Source organism: Scyliorhinus canicula, chromosome 7, assembly GCF_902713615.1.
Source record: "Scyliorhinus canicula chromosome 7, sScyCan1.1, whole genome shotgun sequence".
Classification (NCBI taxonomy): Eukaryota; Metazoa; Chordata; class Chondrichthyes; order Carcharhiniformes; family Scyliorhinidae; genus Scyliorhinus; species Scyliorhinus canicula.
This window is the reverse complement of record NC_052152.1, coordinates 92,091,777-92,118,313: the sequence shown is the minus strand read 5'-3', so window position 1 is coordinate 92,118,313 and position 26,537 is coordinate 92,091,777. Positions and strand designations below refer to the sequence as shown.

Below are 26,537 nucleotides of genomic sequence, written 5' to 3'. Positions count from 1 at the left end.
ACATAACAGTAGGCTTGATGAGGTCTGTAGGAGTACCGTACATTGGTATCTTCCTTCTTTCTCACAATTCATTAAAAGTTGTCAAATTGAAATAAACTACAACCAATCTTGAAGCAGATCATCTACCTGTTCAGAAGCGGAATGATCATTCTGCAAATTGAGAGCAGTTTATTCAATAAATACCATTCGAGGCTGGAAATAAATTCTCCCTTATTTGGGGGTGGGAGGAGTGGGAGTCAAAGTCAAGAGAAAGTCAGCAAGATTTTGCAATGAAAATTGTTACTTTTCTAAGATTATTGCTACCACTTCCCTGACTCTTGTATGCATAAATAAAAAAAACTCCTTACTTCAACCAAACCGATTCTCCTAAAAATTGGGAATCCTATCTCAAATGTAAAGAATTTGGACTCTGACAGAAGCAGCCATGCTAATAACCTCACTATACCGAAGGCAAGAGTTGTGTCAGATATGAAGCGCATCAATTGCATACTCCCAGAACACCTAGATCCACTGCAATCCGCATACTGCCGCAACCAATCCACAGCAGACGGCATCTCCCTGGCCCTACACTCATTCCTAGAGCATGTTGACAACAAGGACTCCTACATCAGACTCCTATTTATTGACTACACTCCACTTTCAACACCATAATCCCAGCCACGTTCATAACAAAGCTCCAAAACCTAGGACTTGGCTCCTCATTCTACAGCTGGATCGACTTCCTGACCCACAAACCACAATCTGCAATAATAAACAGCGCTTCCTTCATACCAGGGCCCCGCAAGGTTGCATACTTAGCCCCCTACTATACGCTCTGTACACACACGACTGCGTGGAAAAATCTGACTCAATCTACACCTCCCGCTGCCTGGGGAAAGTGGGCAACATAATCAAAGACCCCTCCCACCTGGCTTACTCACTCTTCCAACTTCTTCCATCGGGCAGGAGGTACAAAAGTCTGAGAACACGCACAAACAGATTAAAAAAACAGCTTCTTCTCCGCTGTTACCAGGCTCCTTAACGACCATCTTATGGACTGACCTGATTAATACTACACTCCTGTGTGCTTCACCCGAAGCCGGTGTCTATGTATTTACATTGTGGACCTGGTGTTGCTCCATATTGTATTTTCTTGTTATTTTCTTTTCTTTTCATGTACTAAATGATCTGTTTGAGCTACTAGCAGAAAAATACTTTTCACTGTACCTCGGTACATATGACAATAAACAAATCCAATCCACATTTGCCTGAAGTCAATGTTCCTACAAGCAAACTTTAAATCAGGCGTGGAAGATACATTGGCCTTTTGAGCTTAATGTGATAGCGATTGAAGAATGGGATGATGCAAGATAATTTCTAGACTTTTGATTGAGAATTAAAAGAATAGCTAATTTGAGACTGCCCAAACTAGTTTCATGCAGTACCGTAATAACAAAAGAATTTCACCTCATCAGCCAGAACTGGATCTGGTGACAAATTGCAGACATGAAGGTCTGGATTTAAACACACAAGTTTCCATTCATTTCACATAAGTCAGTACAGTGGGTCGGTTAGCTCAATTGGCTGGATGGCTGGTTTGTGATGCGGAATGACGGCAACAGTGTGGGTTCAATTCCTGTACCAACTGAGGTTATTCATGACCGAGGTGTGGTGACCCTCAATTAAATTACCACCAGTCAGCTCTCAAAGGGGAGAGAAACCTATGATCCTCTGGGACAGTGGCGACATTTACATATATTTACACGTATTACTCATGTGGTACCGACTTCACAATATTAACTGAACTGATCTTTCTTAAAAGAGCCTTTCACAGAATCAATCCATAGACTTAGACTGATTCTTGGTAACCTCTCTACCCCCAATGAGGAAACATCATACCTCAAGCAGTTTCTATCTTCCTTTCCGGGGGAAAAAAATCTTTTGCCCCTATTCAAGAACTGGAAATCCTGCTTCCAGTAAAGACTTGCACTCTTCAATCCCTCCTCTCCCCCAAACCCTCTCAAAAAATTGCCACCCAATATTTGCCTCAGCTAACCATGCAATCAAACAGAGCTACACAGTATGCAAACAACAGGATACAAGACACCGAAAGCAAAGGGCTGGTGTGCAAATATTGGTTCACCTATTGACTGAGAGCAGACCAACGTCAAAAATGCCATAATAGCAACTGATGTTATATAAAAATGAAGGCAATAAGCTTTTCTAATGAATTAGCCAACAGCATATGCTACACAAGACATTTAATATATAGGTTGGGAAAATAAAATATTCTGCAAGTTTCACCCATCCTCCTTCAATATAAAACTGGCTCAATTTGGTTAACAGAACCACTAAATGGGTTTAATAAAAGAATCCTTTGGAGATGCTATTTTTTTTAGAAATGACAAAGATTTTTTAAAATCTATTCTATTTGAGACATTCAATGTCTGTAGAATATTCCAGAAATAAAGCAATAGTAATGTCAGAGCTTTCATGCCTCAAAATTATAGACTAAAAATGTCGATAGTGAATAGAATTTCCCGATTTCTCCTGATAACACAAACATTTTTGTCCATAAATTAAACAAAAACTCAACTGAACATACTTACGATTGTTCCATTATATATTTCTTCTATGAATCATACTACATTTACTAGTCTCCATTCATCTCTCCCCAATCCAACAAGGTAAAAATAAATGACTAGAAATTCAGTATTACCTTGTCCTTCTTGTCTTGTCTAGCATAAGGAAAACAAGGAATAACTGCAGTGACTCGAGATGATGATGCAAATTTGCAGGCATTTATCATGATCAATAGCTCTATCAAATTATCATTGATCTCCCCACAGCCACTTTGGATGATATACACATCTTCGCCTCGCACACTCTCCCCAATTTCCACGCTGCAAAACAAAAACAAATGACAGGCTATCATTTTTAGAAAGTTCCTTAGAAAGAGAGATTACATTACTCAGATTCCAAAGAGGTACTTCTTACGATTTTATCAGATAGTTATGTTTTAAACTGAATCCTTTAATTCAAGTAAAATGGAGCAGTTGACCCTACAACTTCTGTCCAGTGATAAATCGATGTGACTTGGCTGCTGTGGGGACTCGGGGCCGAGGTAAAGTCCTTTTTAAGCCCAAATGCCAGCCTTCACACCTGAAAACACATTAAGATGGATGAGTGTGTCTCTCTCCCAGAGAGGAGAAGAGAGAGAGACAGGGAAACAAACAGCAGTTATTGCAAACTGCAGAGGAAAATATTTTTCTCTGTAAGCCATGAACCAGAATGCCTGGATGTTCTCAGGTCAAAGAGATGGAACTTGCAGACATTTTAAAGACGCTACAAGATTTGCCCTGGCATGGCAGGGAGGAGAAGCTTCCAGAGTGGGCCTTGCTGCTAGAAGTCAGTTCAAGGATTCTCAGAAGGCTGAGGGAACCAACTTTAAACACATGTTGAATGTTACAACTCAGTAAAATGGGGAGCCTGTTGGAACATGGGAGCAAGTTTGGTCTAATTCCTGCGGAGAGAAAGGCATTATATACACATGCAGCATGGGAATTTTCAGTCATGTTAAAAAGTTACGGGGGGGGGGTTGCTGAGGACCTGGGTTCGATCCCGACCCCGGGTCACTGTCTGTGTGGAGTTTTCACATTCTCCCCGTGTCTGCACGAGTTTCACATCCCAAACATGCACAGATTAGGTGGATTGACCACACTAAATTACCCCTTAATTATAAACAAAAATAATTGGGTACTCTAAATTTATTTTAAAAAAAGGTTAAGGGGGTTATCTTTTCTGAAGTTTAGTGCACCAGTTGCATAATATTATTTAGTTGATGTGTCATTTAGCATGTTTGTTTCAGTAAAAAAGTCTTAAAATGTGAAATTCTGTCATGTGATCATTTAAGTTGGTCTCTGGGACTTTTAAAAAATTCAGGCCCTACAGGGATCATGCAGGTAAAAACAAGGTAGCTTATTACACAATTAAATTGAAAATGTTTATTCTACACAGTCAGATTGACAATCTAGACAAGGATAAGCAGCTTGAATTTATGTTCAACGATGGGCCAATGGCCTCTTTTGGTGCTGTATGATTTTATGAATGTTCAGAATATTTTGTCGGCAAGGTGTGTCTTCAGTGCAGCTACACAACAAAGCTAGAAATCATTTTAAAATCACAGCTTAAAATTAATACAGCTCCAAAAAGCCAACAAAATTTCACACCTTCAAAAGCTGTTGAGAAAAACCTTCCTGTTCTACAGGGAGACAATATAAATAATATAATTTCATATAATATATTCTCATTAATACGCAAGATTTATAATTAAATTTACAACCTCTCCAAGACAGCAAGCTTTTCTGACGATCAGGATTCTTCCTCAAGCATCAACTCAAACATGAATTTATGGTGGAATTCTGCTCTGGTTTACAACACATCAAAAAAATGGAACCTAGGATCTTCTGCATCAATCTGTCACAAAACCCAGATTATTTTTTAATCCATAATGCACATTTCAACAATGGTACTTTAAAAAGAGATTGTTGCTTGGCATTGATAATGTTTGTTTAAGCAGAGTCAAAGCAGCAAAAACTGGCTTACTCAGCAACATATCAAACTCGCAGATGGAAGTATGCTGATATGCTCAGTCCTACCAACAAAAGGGTGGAGGTGGGAACGAGCCAGGCTTTCCAACCCAATCACAAGCAATAACAATTATACCTATATAGTGCATTCAACAGAAAAAACATCCAAATGCAACAGGGACATATAAAACAAAGTAGGACCACAAACCACATAACAAAATATTAGGTTAGATGACCTAATGTTTGGTGAAAGAGATTGGTTTGAAAGTAATTCTCAAAGGAGGAAAATGAGGTAGAGGGGTGTGATCATAGATCATAGAATTTACAGTGCAGAAGGAGGCCATTCAGCCCATCGAGTCTGCACCTGCCCTGGGAATTAGCAGCCCACTTAAGCCCACACCCATAATCCCACTTAACCCTTTGACACTAAGGCCAATTTAACATGGCCAATCCACCTAACCTGCACATCTTTGCACTGTGGGAGGAAACCGGAGCACCCGGAGGAAACCCACGCACGTGCAGTCTGTGCAGACTCCACACAGACAGCGACCCAGCCAGGAATCGAACCTGGGACCCTGGAGCTGTGAAGCAATTATGCTAACCACTGTGCGACGGTGCTGCCCCTACATGTTGGACGGGGGGGTGAATTCCTTCCTTGTGGGTCTAGGCAATTGAAGGCACAGCCACCAATGATAATTGGAAATGCACAAAAGGCCAGAATTAGGAATGCAGGTACCTGAGGGATATGGAGGAACAAGGCTATGGAGGGATTTGAAAAGAAGGATGAGAATTTTAAATCGAGATGTTGCTTGGCTGGAGCCAATGTAGCTCAGCGGCACAGGGGTTTTAGGGGAATTGGACATCGAAAGTTAAGATAAGGGCCTCAAGATTGGATGGCTTAAAGTTTAAAGGTGGCAAAATGTAGGTAATCAGTTAGAAGTGCATTGGATTAGTGGTGTGCAGAGGTAATGAACGCATGAATGAGGCTTTCAGCAGCAGATAAACAAAGTTGGTGACATTATGAAAGTGGAAATAGGCAGTCTTAGTGATGGCCCAACTAGAGGTTGAAAGCTCACCTAGAGATGAAGGTTGCAAACAGACAGTTAGAAACAGAGTTTGCAGACATCACACATACACTTTTAAGCTCAGGATCAGGGTAGATAGGGCTCTGCATGATTCATGATTTAAATCATGCTACTTCGGCTCAACGGCTATCAGATTAACAGGATACCATTTTGGGGAAAGACAGCAATGTGTGTTGAATTTGTCCGGTATTTTTCACTTCCAGTTAAATACCTTGCACCACATGCTGTGAATGACATTAAAGCCATTTGATTTCAAATATGTTTGTAGTAAAGGGGAAGGGCACACAGTCAGTATTGGGGATGTGTCTTGCAGATAGTGGGCGTTCTTCCAGTCTCATAAGTGGTCAGCCCTAACAAGCTCCAACTGTTATTCAGAAAGCCTGGATCTTGAGAGCTCACCGAAGCATATGGAGGGACATTTCCCCAGCACTGAAACACAATGACATGGTTTGGCTTTACTCAAGCTGGTTTTGCAACAATGTTCTGCAAAAACAGAAAAGCATTATCCACAAAACAACAATTCCAGGGAGAACTTCACCGCTGAAGTATTTGTTTTAAACCAAATGGGGACTTGCCAATTAAACTTCTCCAATTACCAACAGATGACCATGGAATCTGTTGTCCTTGTTTGGGCATGATATTAAATAATTTTATTTCCACAGTATGAGATAGGTAATGAGATTGATTGAGATTTCCCATTCCACACAGTTCAGCTATCTTCAGTACTATTTGTCCCAGCTCTGTTTTACATTCTGACAGTCGCTGGTTTGTGGTGACTAAGTCACATTCCAGTTTGATTGTGTGATTACGTGGAATTACAAATCATTGACCTTGATCAGATTCTGACAACGAAAGCAGCAATTCCCAAAACAGAAAATATGACCTGCCCTTGCCTTATAATAGAAAACAGAGTAACTAGGATAACAACATGAAGTTAAAAATGTGTGCGCTTTCCAAAGTCCTGTGACCAGAGCTAGATTATTCATCAAGGGCAGATTTGAACTATCCCAGCATGGACTTTTGCCTCCTTCGTATCCAACAAACTTTTTATATTAAGCAACAACAACAAAAAAACTCAACTGGCTGCAACAAGTTGAAGAAACTTCAGCTTGCCCCCAAACCACAAAGCAAAATTTTAATTATATGTTGTTCAATAAAACCAGAGCAAGAACAACAATTTCAAAATTTGTATTCGGTCAGAACCTACCCTTGTCATGCGCCTCAAACTAACCACTAATTAACTCCACATGTTGCAAGATTCATTCATTCATTCTAACCGGGTTCTGAACAAGATGCCCTGTAGGAAATGCACAGAAATTCAATTATTGGTCTTAATCTTTGTAATAATTCATAGCCATACAAAACATACAGACAGTTCAGTATATGGCAGGATCTAGCTCACATTAGATGTAAGCTGATGTCAATTAGATTGCAGAGATTCGTAAATCTACACAGAGCCACCAAGTTTGGGACTGCAACTTTCAAAGCCCAGGCAACACTGTCCTATCTATACTTTTTATTCAGTGCCAAGATCGGATATTGACAAAAACTTGAAATATGTATAACTTCAGGAGAGAATGGAATTTAGTGACAAGTTTGCATCCCACCTCTTTCTGGAATGCAACATATGAATGCAGTCCATAGAAGCAAAACACCTGGTCATCCTGTTCTATAGGATTGTGACAGTAAGATATTGGCAGCTGTAACTGAAAGCAGAATGCCATGCTTACATTAAAAACACACGTGCCGAGTAACTGAATCTCAAGCTTTGCGCAAACTTGTATGGACATTTAAACACCGAGCTCACCTCGCACTGCACTGGACCAGGCTGGCTAAAGCATGCATCAAGTTACAGGAGACATTTCATTGTCCAATATCAATCATTCGCATCCAGTAATAATGATCAGCGACAACTCTCACATCTGATTCAGTCAAGGAGTTGTTACAATCCCAGTTGATGCAATGGGCGGCATGGTAGCACATTGGTTAGCACCATTGCTTCACAGCACCAGGGTCTCATGTTCGATTCGCGGCTTGGGTCCCTGTCTGTGCAGAGTCTGCATGTTCTCCCCGTGTCTACGTGGGTTTCCTCCCACAAGTCCCGAAAAATGTGCTTGTTAGGTGAATTAGACATTCTGAATTCTCCCCCTGTGTACCCGAACAGGCAGCGGAATGTGGCGAGTAGGGGATTTTCACAGTAACTTCATTGCAGTGTTAATGTAAGCCTACTTGTGACAATAATAGAGATGATAATTTTTAACTGGATGGGAATGGAACCCTGGCTCAAAAGACCGTAACTTTTACTTTTTTTAAAGAAAATGTGGAGGAATAGTCACAGAACCGTTAAATTAATTTTCAGGAAAAAAATGAAACATGAAAAGATTGATGTACAATATGCATTTACTCCCCCCCCCCCCCCCCACCCCCTCCGCAGCATAACACTTACCCACAGACTTACAGATCAACATGCATTTCAAAGTACATCTTAATCTCCAATGGTCTGATTAACACTAAATCTCTTTTAAACACACAATGATATCAGTGGACAAATACACTCTCCTCCACTCTGAACCCCCAGTAACTCTTTGTAGATGTCTCCTCAGAATCCCCCAGATGATTGCCATTTGAGAGCTCCAAATGAGAGCTCTCATAATGATGCTTTCCCTTAGTTGTTTGCCTTCCGAAATCCAGTCCAGGTTTTGACTCTTTTAACCCAAGCTTCTGCTCCACATTTAACAGCAAATCCAATCCAGGATTTTACACCACTCCCTTTTAGGTTTCCTTTGTCTTAACTGCTTTTACACAAACTCCAAGATTCAGCCATTGATTTCCATAGTTATTTCAACTCCCATTCCACAGGCTGTGGTAAAATCTCACAAAACCCAAAATAACACTTCGTATAGCTTTCCAGCATCTCAACCTTCTTCTCAGCTCTGTTCTAGTACCTTTAACCTCAAGACTTCTTGGAAACTTCTCTTCATTTTTCGAGTTTATTTAACTAGCTGTTCTTCAAACCTCTGTACTTGTTTTCTTAACCATTACTTTATGGTATGGCTTTTCTTCTAGCAAAGCTGGGAGACATGTTCCCTTTCTAGCCTTCTAAACCAACTGTGAGAGCTGCTTTCTCTCTCCAACTATCTCCATTTAAATTAGCTAAACTAAAACTTTAAAGTTTATCTACCTTACAAGGCCCCAGTTGCTAAGCAACACTCACATGCTTATCTCTTTTATTTACTCTTCACGCGTCACCCTCTCTAAGCGCAACAGAAACAGTTGGAATTGAAACCAACTCCCAGACATACAAACACCTTTGTCCAGCATAAATATAGCCATAGGTTTTACCCTTCGTGTCTCAGAAGCAAATTAAACACAATTAAAACTATACCTCATTTCTATCGTTCACAAATACAAATTTAGGTCCCTTAAAACTACTTCTGTTTTCCTCACAGATCAAATTAGCCACCATCACTTAACAATAGCAATTTGTTGTGCCTCCAACAAAAAACATCACCCATAAAGCATCACACAAATAACACTTACAAGTTACATTCACAAAATGAGAACAATTGACAGTAAACACACTTATTTCAAAAGCAAGCAACGGCAGCATAATTATGAAATAATTCCCCAATCGTGTGATAAATATTCCATTCTCTGTGCTGAACTTATTCTCTATTTTCTCCCAAAGATACTATAACGCATACCAAGTTATGGTACATAAAGTGGATATCCTTCACAAGGATTTTGTTATGCAGGGAGTCACCTTCTTGAAACACCCGAGTTCATGTGGAGTAGATACACACACAGTGCGGTTTGAAAGGGTGTTCCAGGATTTTGGCCCAGCGACAGTGAAGGAACAGCAATGTTCCAAGTCTGAATGTTGTGCGATTTGGAGGGGAACTTGCAGGTGATGGTAGTCCCATCCCTCTGCTGTGCTTATTCTCCCAACTGGTAAATGTTGTGGCATGGGAAAGTGCTGTCAAATGAGCTTCGGTGAGTTGCTAAAGTACATCTAAAGTAGATGGTACACACTAATGCCCATGTGCGCAGTCATGGAGATTTAAGATGGTGCATGGGATCTGATCAAGCGGCTACTTTGTTCGTGATGGTGTCAAGCTTCTTGAGTTATGCTATAGCTGCACTCATTCAGGCCTGTGGACAGTATACACAAAAATGAACTGGAGGGGTATTAACATTTTCATACATGATGCAGTTACCAAGCTAGCCAACAAGGAAGCTGTCTTTGTGGCTGTCTAGGGAATCACAAAAAAGGTGTATTTCCCACTTTTATTGCATTCTATAAACTCATAAAACACCGAGGATCTAGTCATTCATTTTCAAACACCGTCTCGTCTCACTTCATTCAACTAAATCCTCCTTCAACTCGATCATCTGGAAGACAAGCGCTTGGAATCTCTTCAGACCAACTTCCACCCTGTTCACACCACTGATGATCGTGTTACTTTGCTGGCCTTTTCATTCATTGCAGTACACAAGCACACTATTTTTCCCTGCCCCTTTATCATCTTGCCACATGCTGCAACTCTTCCTGGCTAAACACAGCAAATTCATCAATAGTATCTTCTCCCACTGAAGCGGCTTAAGAGTTACCTAGAATCTATACTTGACCCCATTTGCTTCAGACTTGTCAAACCTCACATCATTACATTGTTCTTGCTTACATCTCTTTGCACATTGCTGTTTATTAATATACTCCAGGAACTCAAGTTGGCAACCATATCCAGCCAAGAGATGCTGAGTATACTTCAGAGAAAACACAGATGTTCAAATTCTGCTGCCTGGAATATATTGTCCAGCTCATGCTACTGTAGGGCACTGCACTGAGGTCACAGGCTTGATAGACTTTCTACTCTCTTCCTCAGCTTGGACGTAACAACTGCAGCTTTTGCAACATGTGTTGATTTCAACAGCAGGTAATAGCTTCACATATCTGAGCTCTACAATCACAAGTAACCTATCAACAACTTCCAGGGTCACATTGCCAATGCTAACAGGTGGCGGTGAGAATATCCTGGACCATAACATTTGTCTTCCTGATGGTCAAACCAAATCCTTTACAGGCATGAGACAGTCTGTTAATTTGCTTCTGAAGACATTCCACAGTATTGAATGCTTTGCAATATTGCCAGCATACAGCAACTTTCTGATAAAGACTTGGCATCTGATGACATTATCTTTTCTCGGATTTCAGAGAAGCAAGGCTTAACAGCTTTCTATAAGTTCTGCTAAGTTAGTAGATATATCCTGGAGATGACTTGAAGGGATCTGGCAGCAGCAAGAATAGAGTGGTTTGCCGGAACACAACTCTGGTGACCCCACTGTGGACCTCGAAGGGTTCCAAATCTGTCCCACCATAGCTGACTGTACCCATCATGTTGACATGGAAATTGGAGGTCATATTGAGTAGCTTTAGAGAGCAGTTTAAATCAGCTACATCTGCTCAAATGATCAAATGCTTGGGTGGGATTGATAAAGACAACATATAGTAGTCTGATTTGTTCACAGCATTCCTCTTGCAGTTGCTAGACTGAGAAGATCATGTCAATTATAGATCTTCCAGTTCTGGCACAAATGTGGGATTCAGGGCAGATGTGCTCAGCCAGGACTCTTGGGCAAACACATTTCCCAGGATGCTCAGATGGGATATGCCTTAATAGTTGTTGCAATCACTGTAGCCACCCTTGTTCTTGTACAAGGTCACAATCTTTCTCTGCTGGAAGGAAAGGACAGTACCCCATGAAATGCGTGATAAAGAGAAGTTTGTGCAGATTGTGGAAGAGTGCTTGTTTCTCATGCTGGATCAGTTCAAGTGGTGTACCATCACCTGGGGCTTTGCCCATGGCAAGTGATTCAATTGCTTTGTTCAACTCATCTTCTATGGGTTTGGTATCTAGCTCTGCTGTGGCAGATATGCTTTCTATGGTGACCGTGAACTCCTCAGATTACAACTCAAGATAGTCCGTAACTTCTGGATATCAGTTTTGGGGGGGAGAGTGGTGTGTGCATGGGACTCAGTTTGAGTGTTTAAACTAGTTTGTGAAGTTAGAAGTGCTTTTTATCCTTGTAACACTTTCAGAGTAACTATGAGCATAAAACTGGCAGAACCATCCCAAGTTGGCAATTTAAAATCGCTTAGTCAGGTTGTTCCCCGTGTAGCACAATTATCCAGCGGAAGAGCCCTTCTGGACAATTGCTTTAGTAGCTGTGCCTGTTGAGAATACTATTCAGAGAGTCACAGCAGGTGGTAACCAGATCCAGCTGGCACCACAGCACTGATCTGGAATGTCTCCAGGACATCCTGTGGCATGGTCTGTTCTGAAAAGGTGTAAATTACACAAAGTTTGTGGTAGCAGCAAAGCTCAAGTACTCTGTCCGTTCTCATTTTGGCAGGAGGTCCAGGTCTGGTGGTCTGTGTCCATCTTGGTGTTGTAATCTCCCAGTAGTTAAACATATTTCAATTTAAGGATTCTGCTGCTAGCAATGTCAATCCCATCTTAGAACTGGTCTTTCATCTCTGCAGTAGAGCAGAGTGTGAGAGCACAGATGTTCATGAGGTTAACTGGCTCTGTTTGAGTTGAGGGGAGATCCGGTGAGTTCAATCATACAGAGTAGGGAGTTCTTTACAGCAAAGTCTACACTTTGCTGACGTGATTTCTCTGAACCCTTCCCCTGCCAGATAAACATGTAATATTTATCGTTCAGTGATCCACTCTTGACGAGCCTAGCCTCTAAGAGAGAAACTATGTCAATGTTCAGCCCATCAGGTTCCATGTCAACCACAGCTCTCTTATACGTACCACCAACCAGCTGGGTCGTCGTCTGTTAAACCTGTGCACATGGTCCTGCTGTGACACATGTTCAAGTGGCCCTAGAAATAGTGGATGCATTAATGGTCACCTTCCAAGGTTCCATAGACTCTGGAACAGTTTCTACGGATTGGAGGATAGCTAATGTAACCCCACTATTTAAAAAGGGAGGTAGAGAGAAAACGAACGTTTGATGTCGGTGGTGAGGAAAATGCTAGAGTCCATTATAATAGATTTAGTAGCAGAGCTGGAACACAATGGCAGAATTGGACAGTCATCATGGATTTACATGCTTGACAAATCTTCTGGAATTCTTTGAGAATGTAACTAGTAGAGTTGACAAGGGGGAGTGAATAGATGTAGTTTATTTGGACTTTCAAAAGGTTTTTGACAAAGTCCCACCTAAGAGGTTAGGGTGTCAAATTTAAGCGCATGGGATTGAGGGTAGTATATTGAGATGGATAGAAAACTGGTTGGCTGACAGAAAACAAGAGGGTAGGAATAAGCAGGTCTATTTCCAAATGGCAGGCAGTGATTAGTGGGGTACCGCAGGGATCAGGGTTAGGACCCCAGATATTCATAATATGCATTAATGATTTAGATGAGAGAACTAAATGTAATATCTCTAAATTTGCAGATGACACAAAGCTGGGTGGGAGTGTGAGAGTTGTGCAGGATGCTTCAGTGCGGTTTGGACAATTCAAGTGAGTTGGCAAATACATGGCAGATGCAGTATTAGTTGATAAATGTGAAGTTATCCACTTTGGTAGCAAAAACAGGAAGGCAGATTATTATCTGAGTAGCTATAGATTGAGTGAGGGGGAATGTGCAAGAACTGGGTGTCCTTGTACACCAGTCACTGAAAGTAAGCATACAGGTTAGGTGGATTGGCCATGCTAAATTGCCCGTAGTGTCCTAATAAAAGTAAGGTTAAGGGGGGGTTGTTGGGTTACGGGTATAGGGTGGATACGTGGGTTTGAGTAGGGTGATCATGGCTCGGCACAACATTGAGGGCCGAAGGGCCTGTTCTGTGCTGTACTGTTCTATGTTCTATGTTCTAGATGCAGCAGGCGGTAAAGGCAGCAAATGGTATGATGGCCTTCATTGTGAGAAAATTCGAGTACCAGAGCACGGATGTCTTGCTGCAATTATATACGGCCTTGGTGAGACCATACCTGGAATTTTACGTGCAGTTTTGGTCTCCTTATCTGAGGAAGGATGTTCTTCCACTAGAGGGATTGCAGCGAAGGTTTACCAGACCTATTCCTGGGATGGCGAGACTGACATACGAAGAGAGATTGAGTCAGTTTGGATGATAGAAACTTATAAAATTGTAACAGGACTGGACAGGGTAGATGCAACAAGGATGGGATGTTCCTGATGGTGGGATGTCCATAACTAGGGGTCACAGTCTAAGGATATGGAGTAAAGCATTTGGGACTGAGATGAAGAGAAGTGTCTTTGCCCAGAGCGGTGAGCCTGCGGAATTCACTATCACAGAAGCAGTTGAGGTCAAAATATTGTATGTTTTCAAGGAGGCGTTAGATATAGCTATTGGGGCTAAAGAGATAAAAGGTAATGAGTGTAAAGTGGGAACAGGTTACTGGGTTGTATGATCCCGCCTACTATCAGAGACAGCCATAGAACCTGTTCCCTCAGCCAATTGAGTTGAGGTCGTCACTGCAGCAAAAGTGGAATGTCCTCTCCAGGGAGAAAGCCTGAGACCCTGGGCTGCCCAAATGTCAGGGTCCTCCCTCTCAAGCTCCTCAGCTGAATCCAAAGGATTACAAAGCAGTAAGCATTTGGCCCCGGCTTGGTTGCAGGAATTGCTGAAAAACTACATATTTGGACACCTGATTGCCTTTGGGCTCCACTCCAGAATTCTTGTCAGGGTTTACTCATTTAGCATTCAACAAGGTAGTGGAGCGAGGAGCTTGGTTCTGTGTGCCAGGGGTGTCTGCATGCTGGTGGTGCCAAACCTCCTCCGAGCTCCTCTGAAACTTTAGTGTGGGCCATTCTGTGCCCAGCTTGTGTGTGATGTCATGAGGAGGAACAGCTGGGAGACTTTCCAATGGAGGGGCTGTCTACTGACTTTACTTCTAGCCAGCAGTGTAGGCTGAAAGGGAGAAGCAAACTAACAAAAATAAATGCCAACTTTCTTCACCCATAAACTAGACACATCACACCCGCCTGTTGGGACACGTACTGGCCAACATGTACCCCTCAACCAAAGTCAAAATTAATCTGATCATTTCTATCATTAATCTTTGTGGGATCGTTAGTGAAAATTGGCTCTTGGCTGCTTCAAAACTGCAACAGTGCTTCAGACATCCTGGGGTTGTCAAAAATGCTGTATTAATGTCATGGAAGATCCAATGTCTATATACAGCACAAATGCACCAGACATCAAACCTCAGAATAATGTACTTTATTACTGATACAAAACAAACTTTATAAACTGGTTTGCTTGTTCTTTACTTGGAAACTATATGTTTAAAGGACTAGAATCGTTAATGCTGTGTTCCCAATACAATAAACACTACTCATTCAAATGGGGGGGGGGGGGGGAGGAGGAAAGAAGAGAATACGTCAGGATAACCTTTTTACCCAGAGCGTTTTAAACAGTTGACTCCACTATCGCATGGAGCAGTTGGACTGGGAGACATTCAAGTTTTTTTTTTTTAAAGTATTTTTATTCTCCTTTTTCACATTTTCTCCCAGATTTACACCCACCAACAATAAACAATAATCAGTACCAAATATGTCTATCCCCATATCAATAACAACGATCCCATCCTCCCACCAAACCCCAAATATTAGCCCACACGTTCACACAAACAAATGACAAAAAAGGAATTAGGGATCACCCATAGTCGCCATTAACACACACCGCCCCCCTCCCCCCAACCGTCCCACTCACATGCCCCAACTAATGTTCGATGTTATCCGGTTCTTGAAAGTGCATAATGAATAATGCCCATGAATTGTAGAACCCCTCCATCCTTCCCCTCAGTTCAAACTTAACCTTCTCAAGGGTCAAGAATTCCAACAGATCCCCCCCCGTCATGCCAGGGCACAGGGTGGAGAGTCTCCAACCTATCAGGATCCGCCTTTGGGCGATCAACGAGGCGAAAGCTACAACATCTGCCTCCGCACCCATTTCCAACCCTGGCTGGTCCTACACAATGAATGTGGCCTCCTGGGGGCCTGGGTCCAGTTTCATGTGCATCACTTTAGAAATTACACCAAAAACCTCCTTCCAATAATTCTCTAGCTTTGGACAGGACCAAAACATATGAAAGTGATTAGCGCCCCCCCCCCCCCCCCCCCCCCCCCGGCAACGTTCACACAATCTTCTACTCCTTCAAAGAATGAGCTCATCCTCGCCCTCGTGAGGTGTGCTCTGTATACCACCTTCAGCACCTACCACCAGGTATTCACTCTCCGGAGCACCTCACACCAGAACCCCTCCTCCATATCCTCTCCCAACTCTGCCTCCCATTTTGCTTTGATCCCTTGCAGTGGTGCCTTCTCCTCTTCCAAAATATCTCCGTAAACCGCTGACACTGCCCCCCTCTCCAGTCCCTCTGTCGTCAGCACCTCCTCCAGCAATGTGGAGACCGGCTCCACCGGGAAGCTCTGTATCTCCTTTCTGGCAAAATCTTGAACATGCATCTATCGAAACATTTCCCTCTGCTCCAGCCTATACTTCGCTTCCAGCTCCTTCAATCCTGAAAACCAACCCCTAAGAAACAAATCTTTTAGTGTCTCAATCCCCTTCTCCTCCCATTTCCAAAAATTTCCATCCCACCTCCCTGGCTCAAATCTGTGGTTCCCGGAATCGGCATTTCCCTTGACCCTGCCCCCAACCCGAAATGTTGGCGAAACTGCCTCCAAATTCTCAACGAAGCTATTGTTACCGGACTCCCTGAGTATTTCCCCGGGGCTATCGGGAGCGACGCTGTTGCTAGTGCTTTCAATCCCAACCCCCTGCACAAACTCTCCTCCATTCTGACCCACTGGGAATCAACCCCTCAGAGATACATTCAAGTTTAAGGGGATTCTAGAAAAATGCGTGTTGGAGAAAGGAATAACATTTTTGTTGACTGGATGAAATGGAACTGGTTGGGAACGTACTTGTGTGGAGAAAAATTACCTGTTGTGCTGTATACGTTCCATGTAATATAAATCTACGATCTTTCAATATTTCCAACTATATATATATTATATATATATATTCATATTCAACTGTTCAGACAAAAAGTAAATGCCATCTGCCCATATTATGAGATTTAAAAAAAACCTAACCCACTTTACGACAAAGAATTTCAGAGCACCTTTGGCATATTAAATCATTAATCCAACTGATGATCAATTGGCAACTAACAGTCATGGAACATTGCACAGAACGTCATTCCATTGGAGGTTAAAGTAAAAACAGGACATACACAAAAAGAAGAAAACTGGAATGTTGAAGATACTTTAGCACCATCGTAGTGTTCTGCCCTAATGATCATTAAATCCAGTAATGTTTAACTTCTCCCTCACACCCAACCTCTGGAAACAAAATGTTGCAGTAGCTTTGACCTCATTTCATCGAGCTTCAATCAGCAATGTCAGAAATCTTTTAATTAACACTTTGAAAGATTATAAGATCATAAAGTCAGTGAATAATCCTGCATCAAAAGATTGGACTTTGGGAAAACCTTATATATACCGCTTGTTAAACAAACTGGATTATGTATGTAATCCCACTAACCACACTGTTAAAGTTAAATGCAGGCTTCTGCAATATACCAATGGCAAACACTCGTAATACCAACAAAACAATTTGGCAACCAAGCAAAATTCTTGTCAAGCCCAGACTTCTAAGGCATCAATATTGGTTAGGATGAAGAATTGCACAGAGGAACTTACAATGGCTGTATTTAGAGAAATTTAGCAGACTTTTCAGATCAATTTTCTTTCAAAATGTTCAAAGATAATTAGAAAGAAATCTTGCATTTGTTTCATATCCTCAGGATGTTCTGTAACACTTGGAGACTGTTGTGGAGTCAAAAAGGAGCAGCTAGCTTACGCACAACATCCCACAAACAGCAAATATTACAAATAGCCAGTTAATTTGTTTTGATGTTGTTAGTTGCGAGATAAATGCTGGCTCAGTAACTGGGAGAAGCCCATACTCTTTAAATTGCCTCAAGGGATTTGACATTGACCTAGTTAGAACCTTGACTGGACATTTCATCTCAAAGAAAGTGTTTCCCTCGGTACAACATTAAAATATCAGCCTGTGCTTGCTGACCTGACTCTTAGTTAAGCAATGCCAAGTGAGTTTAAAAATTCTGATCATGGTTTGAAAATCCCTTCACGTCTTAACCCAATTGATTACAGTCTCACAACCCTCTAAGTTAACAGCACTCATCTAATTCTGGACTTTTGAGTGGCACCAATTTTCAACGCTCCACCATTGTTGGTCATGCCTTAAGCTGCCTGAGCTCAACGGTCTAGAATTCCCTCCTTGAAACACACTGCCTCTCTCTCCTCCTTAAAACCTACCCCTTGACCAAGCATTCGGCCATCCATCATAATACCTTGTTAATTGGTCAATGTCATATTTTGTTTTGTAATGTTCCAGTGAAGCATCTTGTGATGTTTTGTGACATTAAAAGCCCTATATAAATACAAGTTGTTGTTGTTAGGTACACAAGCCTCAGAATGAAGTAAGTGTGTGTCCAAGGTGACAAAGAAAATTGCATTTAACTTGGTGCTTTGTGCCATACATTGGCACTGACAGTGAACTGTAGGGACGGGATGTGAAGTTAAAATAAATGAAGTGCTGCATGAGATGATGCAGAGAGTAACATGAACAGGAAGTCTTCAAAACTGGTAGCAACCAAGACAAAGCTAACATTTTTAAAGGATCATCTTTAATATAGCACCTTTCACAACCCCAGGAAACCAAGAATATGTGCAATGCTAAACAAAGGAAGCAATTGAAAAAAACAACAACGTACGAATGAGATTTTTACAAGTTCAGATTTATAACCACACATTAATACCGCACACTAATCTATTACTGTGGCTATCAGAACAGAAGTTTTGAAAAAGTCCCCCAAAAGATTTTCCCCGGGGCCTACAGTTATGAAGATGTTGAATGTCAAAGCAGTCCACGAGTGCACGATTCTTCAAAACTGACTTTTTCCAAAAGAAAATTTTAATTCAAGAAATTGAGCTCAGCTTTAATTTGTGCCCGAGACATTGGGTTTATTGAGAAAGGAACTAAATAGAAGCACCATACTCAAAAACTGGGTATTAAGTAGCAACAGGTCAAATTTTTATTTGCGATTGATAATGACTTGCTGTTTACCAAAGATCACTGTTTACTTCATATGTTGAAACAGTACTAGCTTTCACGTTGACATACTCTTTTTAAAAATAAGGCTCACTTACCCATGTGACTTGACAAAGTGAACAAACCAATAGCAACTTAATCCATGCCAGACAAGCCTTAACCTGTTCTTCCAAAAACAAAGGAACCTGTAGCTTTAAACACTGGCTGCATTGTGTTATTTAACCAGCCTTAATGAAAAACAGAAAACGCACACAAACCTTTAAATAGATTTAATAATTAGCTGCTTACTTCACCTTTGTAGTGGCGAGATAGAAATCCAGCTAAGCTTCCATTCAAATAATAAACCACCAAAAAAATGATTAAGAAAGATATTGCCGTTTAAAGGTCGCCTTTGATTCACCTGCCAACAACTTCAAATCAGTGTGCTCGCGTTTCGACCCCTCTGATAATGGGAATGATTTCTTCCTATCAAGCTCAGTTTGGAACAGCTCTATCGAATCTGATCTCAAACTCTCGTCTCCAAGGAAAACAATACCAGCTCCTCCAATCTACCCACAACTCTCATCCCTGGAACAATCGTCGTAAAAAAGCCATCACATCATTCAGAATTGGACACAACACTGTCGGTGAGGCGGCACCAGTGTTTTATAATAGTTCACCATAACTTCTTGCTTTTTTAAAATGCTATGCCTCTCACTATAAAGTCCAGGATTCTGTATAAAGTCCAATATCCTAATGATTTTTAACCATTTTCTTAACCTGCCCTGCCACCTTCACTGATTTGTGTACACACTAAATGCAGACCCGTCTGTTCAAGAACCCCCTTTAAAATTGTATCCTTATATTCTCTCTCCTTCCTCCCAAAAGTTAGCACTTTGCGTTAAATTTTATCTGCCATGCCTATACCACCAGCTTGTCCACGTCCTCTTTATGTCTAGCACTGCCCTCCTCATAGATCGGAGTAGGAAAATGGTCTGAATTTACACAACTTCCTTCACAACCTGTCGCCGTGCCAAAATATTTTAGTCAATTAAGTATTTTAGTTACTGCCATAATGTAGTTAATGTGAGTCAATTCAAAAACAACAATGTTCCTCAAACATCAATGTGATCATCTGTTTCAGCAACATTGATTCAGGAATACTGACCAGGACACCAAGGTGTGTACTGCTCTTCTTTCAAATAAAGGTTGTGGGATCATGTGTAATGGGGTCCCCCTTGATTAGAAATTCTCTAATATTTGGAACCTTTTCCAATTACTGTGCAACTTTTGATTGAATGTCATCCTTAAACTGCACACACTCCAAGATTAATTTGACCAATCTCTGAATCCTTTATGTTTTATCCTTTTTATCAATAAACCTAGTTCTCTTGGTGCAGATGAGCAAACAAGTTAAAAGCAAATTACTGCGGATGCTGGAATCTGAAACGAAAGGGAAAATGCTGGAAAATCTCAGCAAGTCTGGCAGCATCTGTAGGGAGAGAAAAGAGCTAACGTTTCGAGTCCGATGACTTTGACAAAGAGTCATCGGACTCTAAACGTTAACTCTTTTCTCTCCCTACAGATGCTGCCAGACTTACTGAGATTTTCCAGCATTTTCCCTTTCGTGAGCAAACAAGTTATTGGTCCAGAACTAGTAATCTTAGAAATCCATTGCCCCAATTTGAAAATCCAGATGCTGTTATTTTAAATTACATGTATAGTTTTCCCTCAGACAAACTGGAGCTATAGTACACTCCATTCTTCCAAACAAGAATCATAACTGCCCCGGTGAAGTAATAATCTGATTTATTAAGTATTAATTCCATTTTGCTGCATTAGAAATATTAATCCTGTAAAGAAAATGACCTGTAGTCCAACCAGTTGGATCAACCAGCTAATTAAAGGTTAGATAGACCATCTGCCATCGTACCCTTTCATTTCTGCTTCCAGAGAGATTGTCTACAACCTTTTTGTTCTAGGTCTACAGGTCTATTTTGGTCAGAATGAGCAGATTAATTTCTCTCCCCAACCATAAAACTCAGTTGGTGTATTTACAGGTCCTGCAAAACAAAACAACTTCCAATTATATCTTTAACAATAGATATCTTTAACTACAGATGGCCTTAAATGATATCTTTAACATAGGACTCTTCATAAAAGTATGACCATACAAAAATGGATGTCAAAGGATTAGGACAAATGGCTGCAGCTATCAAAAAGGGCCGTATTAATTAGTCTTAAAGGAGGTGGAAGATAGTGCTCTAGAGTGCATAGCTTACACTGCTGAAGTATAAGGAGTGGATATTGGAAATGAGAGAAAATGAGTTCACATGTCCCCACCTTTCCCAACCAACATTGATCCCCAACATCTCGCTTGTGTTAAGTGGGCACTTTGCTGATATACAGAACTACTACCACTGGTCCAGGTACTAAACCATTTGTGAGCCTTGATCATCATTGCTATAGATCAGCAAGTTATTTCAAAATCATATCCTCCTGATGTGTCCCATGAACAGACACAATGCACACTTTTAACAGGGAAGGTCATCAGGAACAGAAACCTAACCCAGCATCAAGGCCAAGTGTGGCATCCCTATTCAAGGTTGAAATAATGGAAGTCCAACTGCTTACCAGCCAGTGTGACAGGCAGCACCCTCTCTGCCGAGAGCTGGCAAGAGGACACATGGACACATGGACAGCCCTGCCCCACAGACACAAAGGAGGAGACGGGATAAATACCTCGAAAAGCCTTCACCCACTGGCCAGGACATGGGGCAGTCTCCACATGGCAGTGATGTCTGCTTATGAGGAGCGGTACAGGACACACTCAGCTGTGTGAGAGACAGAGCAAGCCCCGTCGAGTTCACCGAGTCTGGCTTCCCCGGCGAGGCTCATATCCCCGGCCCCTCTCCCAGGTCCAGGACTTTGAGACAGAAATGACAGTGGGGCCCCAGGTTTAACCCCCACTCCCGCGCCACGCCAGGTAAGGCCGAGCCGCCTCGTGCGTGTTGGGCCCCGGGCCCCGCACTCACCATGTCTCTTGGTTACTGAATTTCTTGGTCACCACTTTGCCCAACTCCAGCCCGAGCCTGTCCGCCACCCGCTGTGACAGGTCGTGGTGCGAGCTGCCGCTGAACAGCACGATATTCGGCATTGCGGCGGTGACTGAGTCCCTGGCTCCCACTCTCACCCTCCAGGCTCCGCTTTCAGGCGTTCCCGCCCACCATCTCACACCGCCCAGACACCGAGGCAGGGCCTCGCCCCGGCTGTCAATCCAGCACAGGCCCGTCCCGGCTGTCAATCCAACACAGGCCCCGCCCCGGCTGTCAATCCAGCACAGGCCCCGCCCCGGCTGTCAATCCAGCACAGGCCCCGCCCCGGCTGTCAATCCAGCACAGGCCCCGCCCCGGCTGTCAATCCAGCACAGGCCCCGCCCCGGCTGTCAATCCAGTCCAGGCCTCGCCCCGGCTGTCAATCCAGCACAGGCCCTGCCCCGGCTGTCAATCCAGCACAGGCCTCGCCCCGGCTGTCAATCCAGCACAGGCCCCGCCCCGGCTGTCAATCCAGTACAGGCCCCACCCCGACTAGACAGGCCTCGCCCCCATCTATCAAACCAGCAGAGGCCCCGCCCCGGCTGTTAACCAAACAGAGGCGGCCGGAATGGCAATCAAGCAAAGGCCCCGCCCTCGAGCCAATCAGACAGAGGCCCCGCGCTGGCTGTCAATCAGAGGCTCCGCCCGACTGTCAATTAAACAGAGGCCCCGCCCTGGCTGTCAATTAGATAGAGGTCCCGCCCCTGCGGTCAATCAAACGCGGCGCCCCCCTCATCCAATAAATGAGTGTACAGCACCGCCTCTTCATTCGCAGGCAAACCGTGGCACCTTTATTGCTGCCTTGTATAAAGCTATCTAATTCAGGTTTTTTTCACTGTGTGGGTAACACCCTGCAGGTGGGTCGCTGGGGGGTTGTCGGGAGGGTTGTGCAGCGAATGGTTGCAGTATTCCCACGGTGTTCCAGATTGCGGGGGAAGCATCCAAACTGTGGTGATATACATGCGCAGATAAATGCATATAGTTTTATAACTGGTAGTTGTGTACCAGTGCATATAACTATCGGTATGACCTCCGGCCAGCAGGTGGCATCAGACATCCATCTCATGACTGAAAGTGACCCAGCAGTTGGTAGTAGGACGGACAATAGGATAGTCGAACTTAGAGTAGCTCCCGGAGAATTCGAGTAACTTTGTCAGTATAATAATCTGTTAGGGACGGTAGCACAGTGGTTAGCACTGTTGCTTCACAGCAGCAGGGCCCCAAGTTCGATTTCTGGCTTCGTTCACTGTCTTTACAGAGTACACTTTCTCCCCATGTCTCAATGGGTTTCCTCTGAGTGCTCCGGTTTCCTCCCACATGTCGCGAAAGACGTGCTGTAAGGTGAATTGGAGATTTTGAATTCTCTCTCAGTGTACCCGAACAGGTGCTGGACCGTGGTGACTAGGGGACTTTCACAGTAACTCCATTGCCATGTTAATTTAAGCCTACTTGTGACAATAGTAAAGATTATTGTTAGTTATCTTTCTACGCGTTTGTCAATAAATCATTGTTCCAGTTAAACGACTCGATATCCTGTGTATATCATTATTACGGTGGGATCACAGAACACAACATGGTGCCAGGTGTGATGCACATTTAAAGATTGCAACAGTAAAGATGAGGCGAATTAGGCCGAAGAACGAAAAAGAGGAAATTCTTCCGCCAACCTGGTGAACTACGGCTATCTGCAACTCAACACAACAAACAACGGTGAACTTTGAGATGGATGGTTGAAAGGCCACACCAGCTTCAAGTGCCGTGTAATGTGGATGAAAACTGCCGTGTTTTCAAACGACTGCTTAGATTCTATGTTTCAGCCCTTGGTCTGCAGGCATTGCCGGGGGAAGAGTCATACTGTGTTGCAGCTCACGGTAGCAGGTCCTCAAGTAATTGAAATATAGAATACCTGCGCTTTTGATAGTGAAGAGGACAGCAACAGTTACGATGAGATGATAAAGTCTAGATAGATAATTCCGTACATGAAAAAAACATAGGGCATACATAAATACACAATATAAATACATAGACACAGGCATCGGGTGACGCCTACTCAGTAGAGAATATGTGTGTGAAGACCTCAGATCAGTCCATGAGAGGGTCGTTTTGGAGTTTGGTAACAGTAGGCAAGAAGCTGTTTTTGAATCTGTTAGTGCGTGTTCTCAGACTTTTGTATCTCCTGCCCAATGGAAGAAGTTGGAAGAGTGAATAAGATGGGTAGGAGGGGTCATTGATTATGCTGTCCACTTTCCTAAGCCAGTGGGAGGTGTAGACAGAGTCAATGGATGGGATGCGAGTTTGTGTGATGTACTGGGCTGTGTTCATGACTGTTGTTTCTTATGGTCTTTGTAGCCACCTAAAATGGACACTGGACTAACAAGATGGAGAATTGCTAAGACTGCAGGGAAAAAGCAGTTTAGCCAAGACAGCAGTCTGCAAAGACTGATTAGCATTTTGCAAGCAGCAAAACCAGTTTCTGGCCAGGTGGAAGATCTCAAACCAAAGGTGTTAATAGCAAAACGCTTTGCATATTAATGAGGCAATCCAGATCTGGGCACACACAATGGCAACATTTAGGTTTGAATAGATACTTTAAGTGGATGTCCAGAGCGGCACCAGAAGTATCCACCATAGAAACCGCCCCCTCCATCGAGGAGAGACCCTCACATTGGGGGAATTCAAAACATATCGATTAGAATTTGATCCAATCGATTCCTGAAGGTAAAGCCCGCCCCAAAAGAGGCACGGACATTGGGGCCCTATAAAGATAGACCCCCACACATGGTCCTGTCTGTTGTTTTCGTGCTCCGGCTTTGACTTCGACCAAGAACTTCGACTTGTATCCTGACTCCAGCCGTTGCGCACCAGCCGCCGAACCGTAAGTGACAATACGACGCTCGCTACGCAAACCAGGCCCACTAGACCCCCAGCGACCCGTACACTCTCTGAAGGTTACAGACCAAGATCGGAACGAAGGCCTCGCTCCCTGATCTTGCCTGTTCCTGTTTAGTTAAGTATTCTGATCGCTTAGTTTAGTTATAGCTTAGTCCTTTAGCGTGTGCATGCGTATTTATTATATTTGTATAATAAATATTGATCGTTTGGAACTTACTAATCGGTGTATCGTTTTATTACTTTGAACCTGACCTTGGAATATTTGTGAGGTGTCTAGATACGGCACCTGGCGACTCCCGAGCTGAAAATACATACATAGAGCCTAGCAGTGTTAAGCACACGGCCTTTAAACGGAGGCGTGTTAATACACTCCAATAAACGCGAATTACACTCAAGTAAAACGTGCAACATCTTGAGCTGAGCAGTTGTCATACCAGGCTGTGATGCAGCCAGATGGGATGCTTTCTATGGTGCATCGTTAAAAGTTGGTAAGAGTCAATGTAGATATGCCAAATTAATTTTGTTTCCTGAGAAAGTACAGGCACTGTTGTACTTTATTGGTCATTGTGTCGACGTGCGTGGACCAGAACAGATTGTTGATGATGTGCACACCTAGGAATTTGAAACTGTCAATCATCTCCACCTCGGTACCATTGGTGCAGACAAGGGTGTGTACGATACTGCTTCCTGAAGTCAATGACCAGCTCTTTAGTTTTGCTGACATTGAGGGAGAGATTGCTGTTGTTTTACCACTCTGTACTCTGACTCGTCATTGTTTGAGATCTGACCCACTACGGTTGTGTCATCAGCAAACTTGTAGATGGAGTTGGAGCCACATTTTGCCACACAATCGTGTGTCGAGGGAGTATAGTAGGGGGCTAAGTATGCAGCCTTGCGGGGACTGGTATTGAGGACTGTCGTGGAGGTGGTGTTCTTTATCCTTACTGATTGTGGTCTATGGATCAGAAAGTCAAGGGTTCAGTTGCAGAAGGAGGAGCTAAGTTCTAGGTTTTGGAGCTATGATACGAGTTTGGCTGGGATTATAGTGTTGAAGGCTGAGATGTAGTCAATGAATAGTAGATTGATGTCGGAGTTCTTGTTGTCAAGATGCTCCAGGGATGAGTGTAGGGCCAGGGAGATAGCATCTGCTGTGGACGGGTTGTGGTGGTATGCAATTGCACTGGATCTAGGAATTCTGGGAATATGGAGTTGATGTATCTCTCTAAGACCAATCTCTCTAAACACTTTATAACGATTGATGTCAAGGTCGCCGGATGATAATCGTTGAGGCACAGTGCCTGGTTCTTCTTTGGCACCGGTATGATAGTGGTCTTGAAGCAGGTTGTGACCTTGATGTTTTGAAGATAGTGAGAAAAGTGCTTAAAAACATATCTGATATTGTTACAGCTTGTTATATCATCACACTGGGAACCCACTTTTTCTCAATATAAAAATAATGGGGTCTGTGGCACAATCTAATAATTAATCACAATAAAACAACACCATTTACCAACAAAGTAAAATTGAGCCCGTGTTAATTTAATGACTACTTCCCCTTTGATTCTTTCTGTGGATGCCTACTGTAATATACTAGCTCCAAATTCCTGTAATTTAAGAGCAAATCAGCAAATTGCACAATAGTTCCTTTGTAATGTCTCAAGTGGATCTCAAAGGCTTTCAGTAAATATAGAGTAATGAAATCAAAGGACACATCTTTTTGCAAAATCCCACTTGCTAAA

At 42.7% G+C, this 26,537-nt stretch overlaps 1 protein-coding gene across 3 annotated transcripts in view; it reads right to left on the bottom strand.

The window, feature by feature from the left end:
- The window catches only part of LOC119969191 (ribose-phosphate pyrophosphokinase 2-like), a 39,915-nt gene extending 17,795 nt beyond the window's left edge, over nt 1-22,120 (bottom strand). The window contains exons 1-2 of one of the 3 annotated variants that reach the window (XM_038802448.1): nt 21,847-22,120; nt 2,699-2,882 (exon numbers count right to left, since the gene is read on the bottom strand). In XM_038802448.1, the coding sequence (XP_038658376.1) occupies nt 2,699-2,882; nt 21,847-21,968 (306 nt within the window). In that variant the 5' untranslated portion in view covers nt 21,969-22,120. Of the gene's footprint in view, nt 1-2,698; nt 2,883-21,846 lie in introns of those variants that run through there. The other 2 variants (XM_038802449.1, XM_038802451.1) reach the window with 2 other exon arrangements.
- Between the last annotated feature and the right edge of the window lie 4,417 nt (nt 22,121-26,537).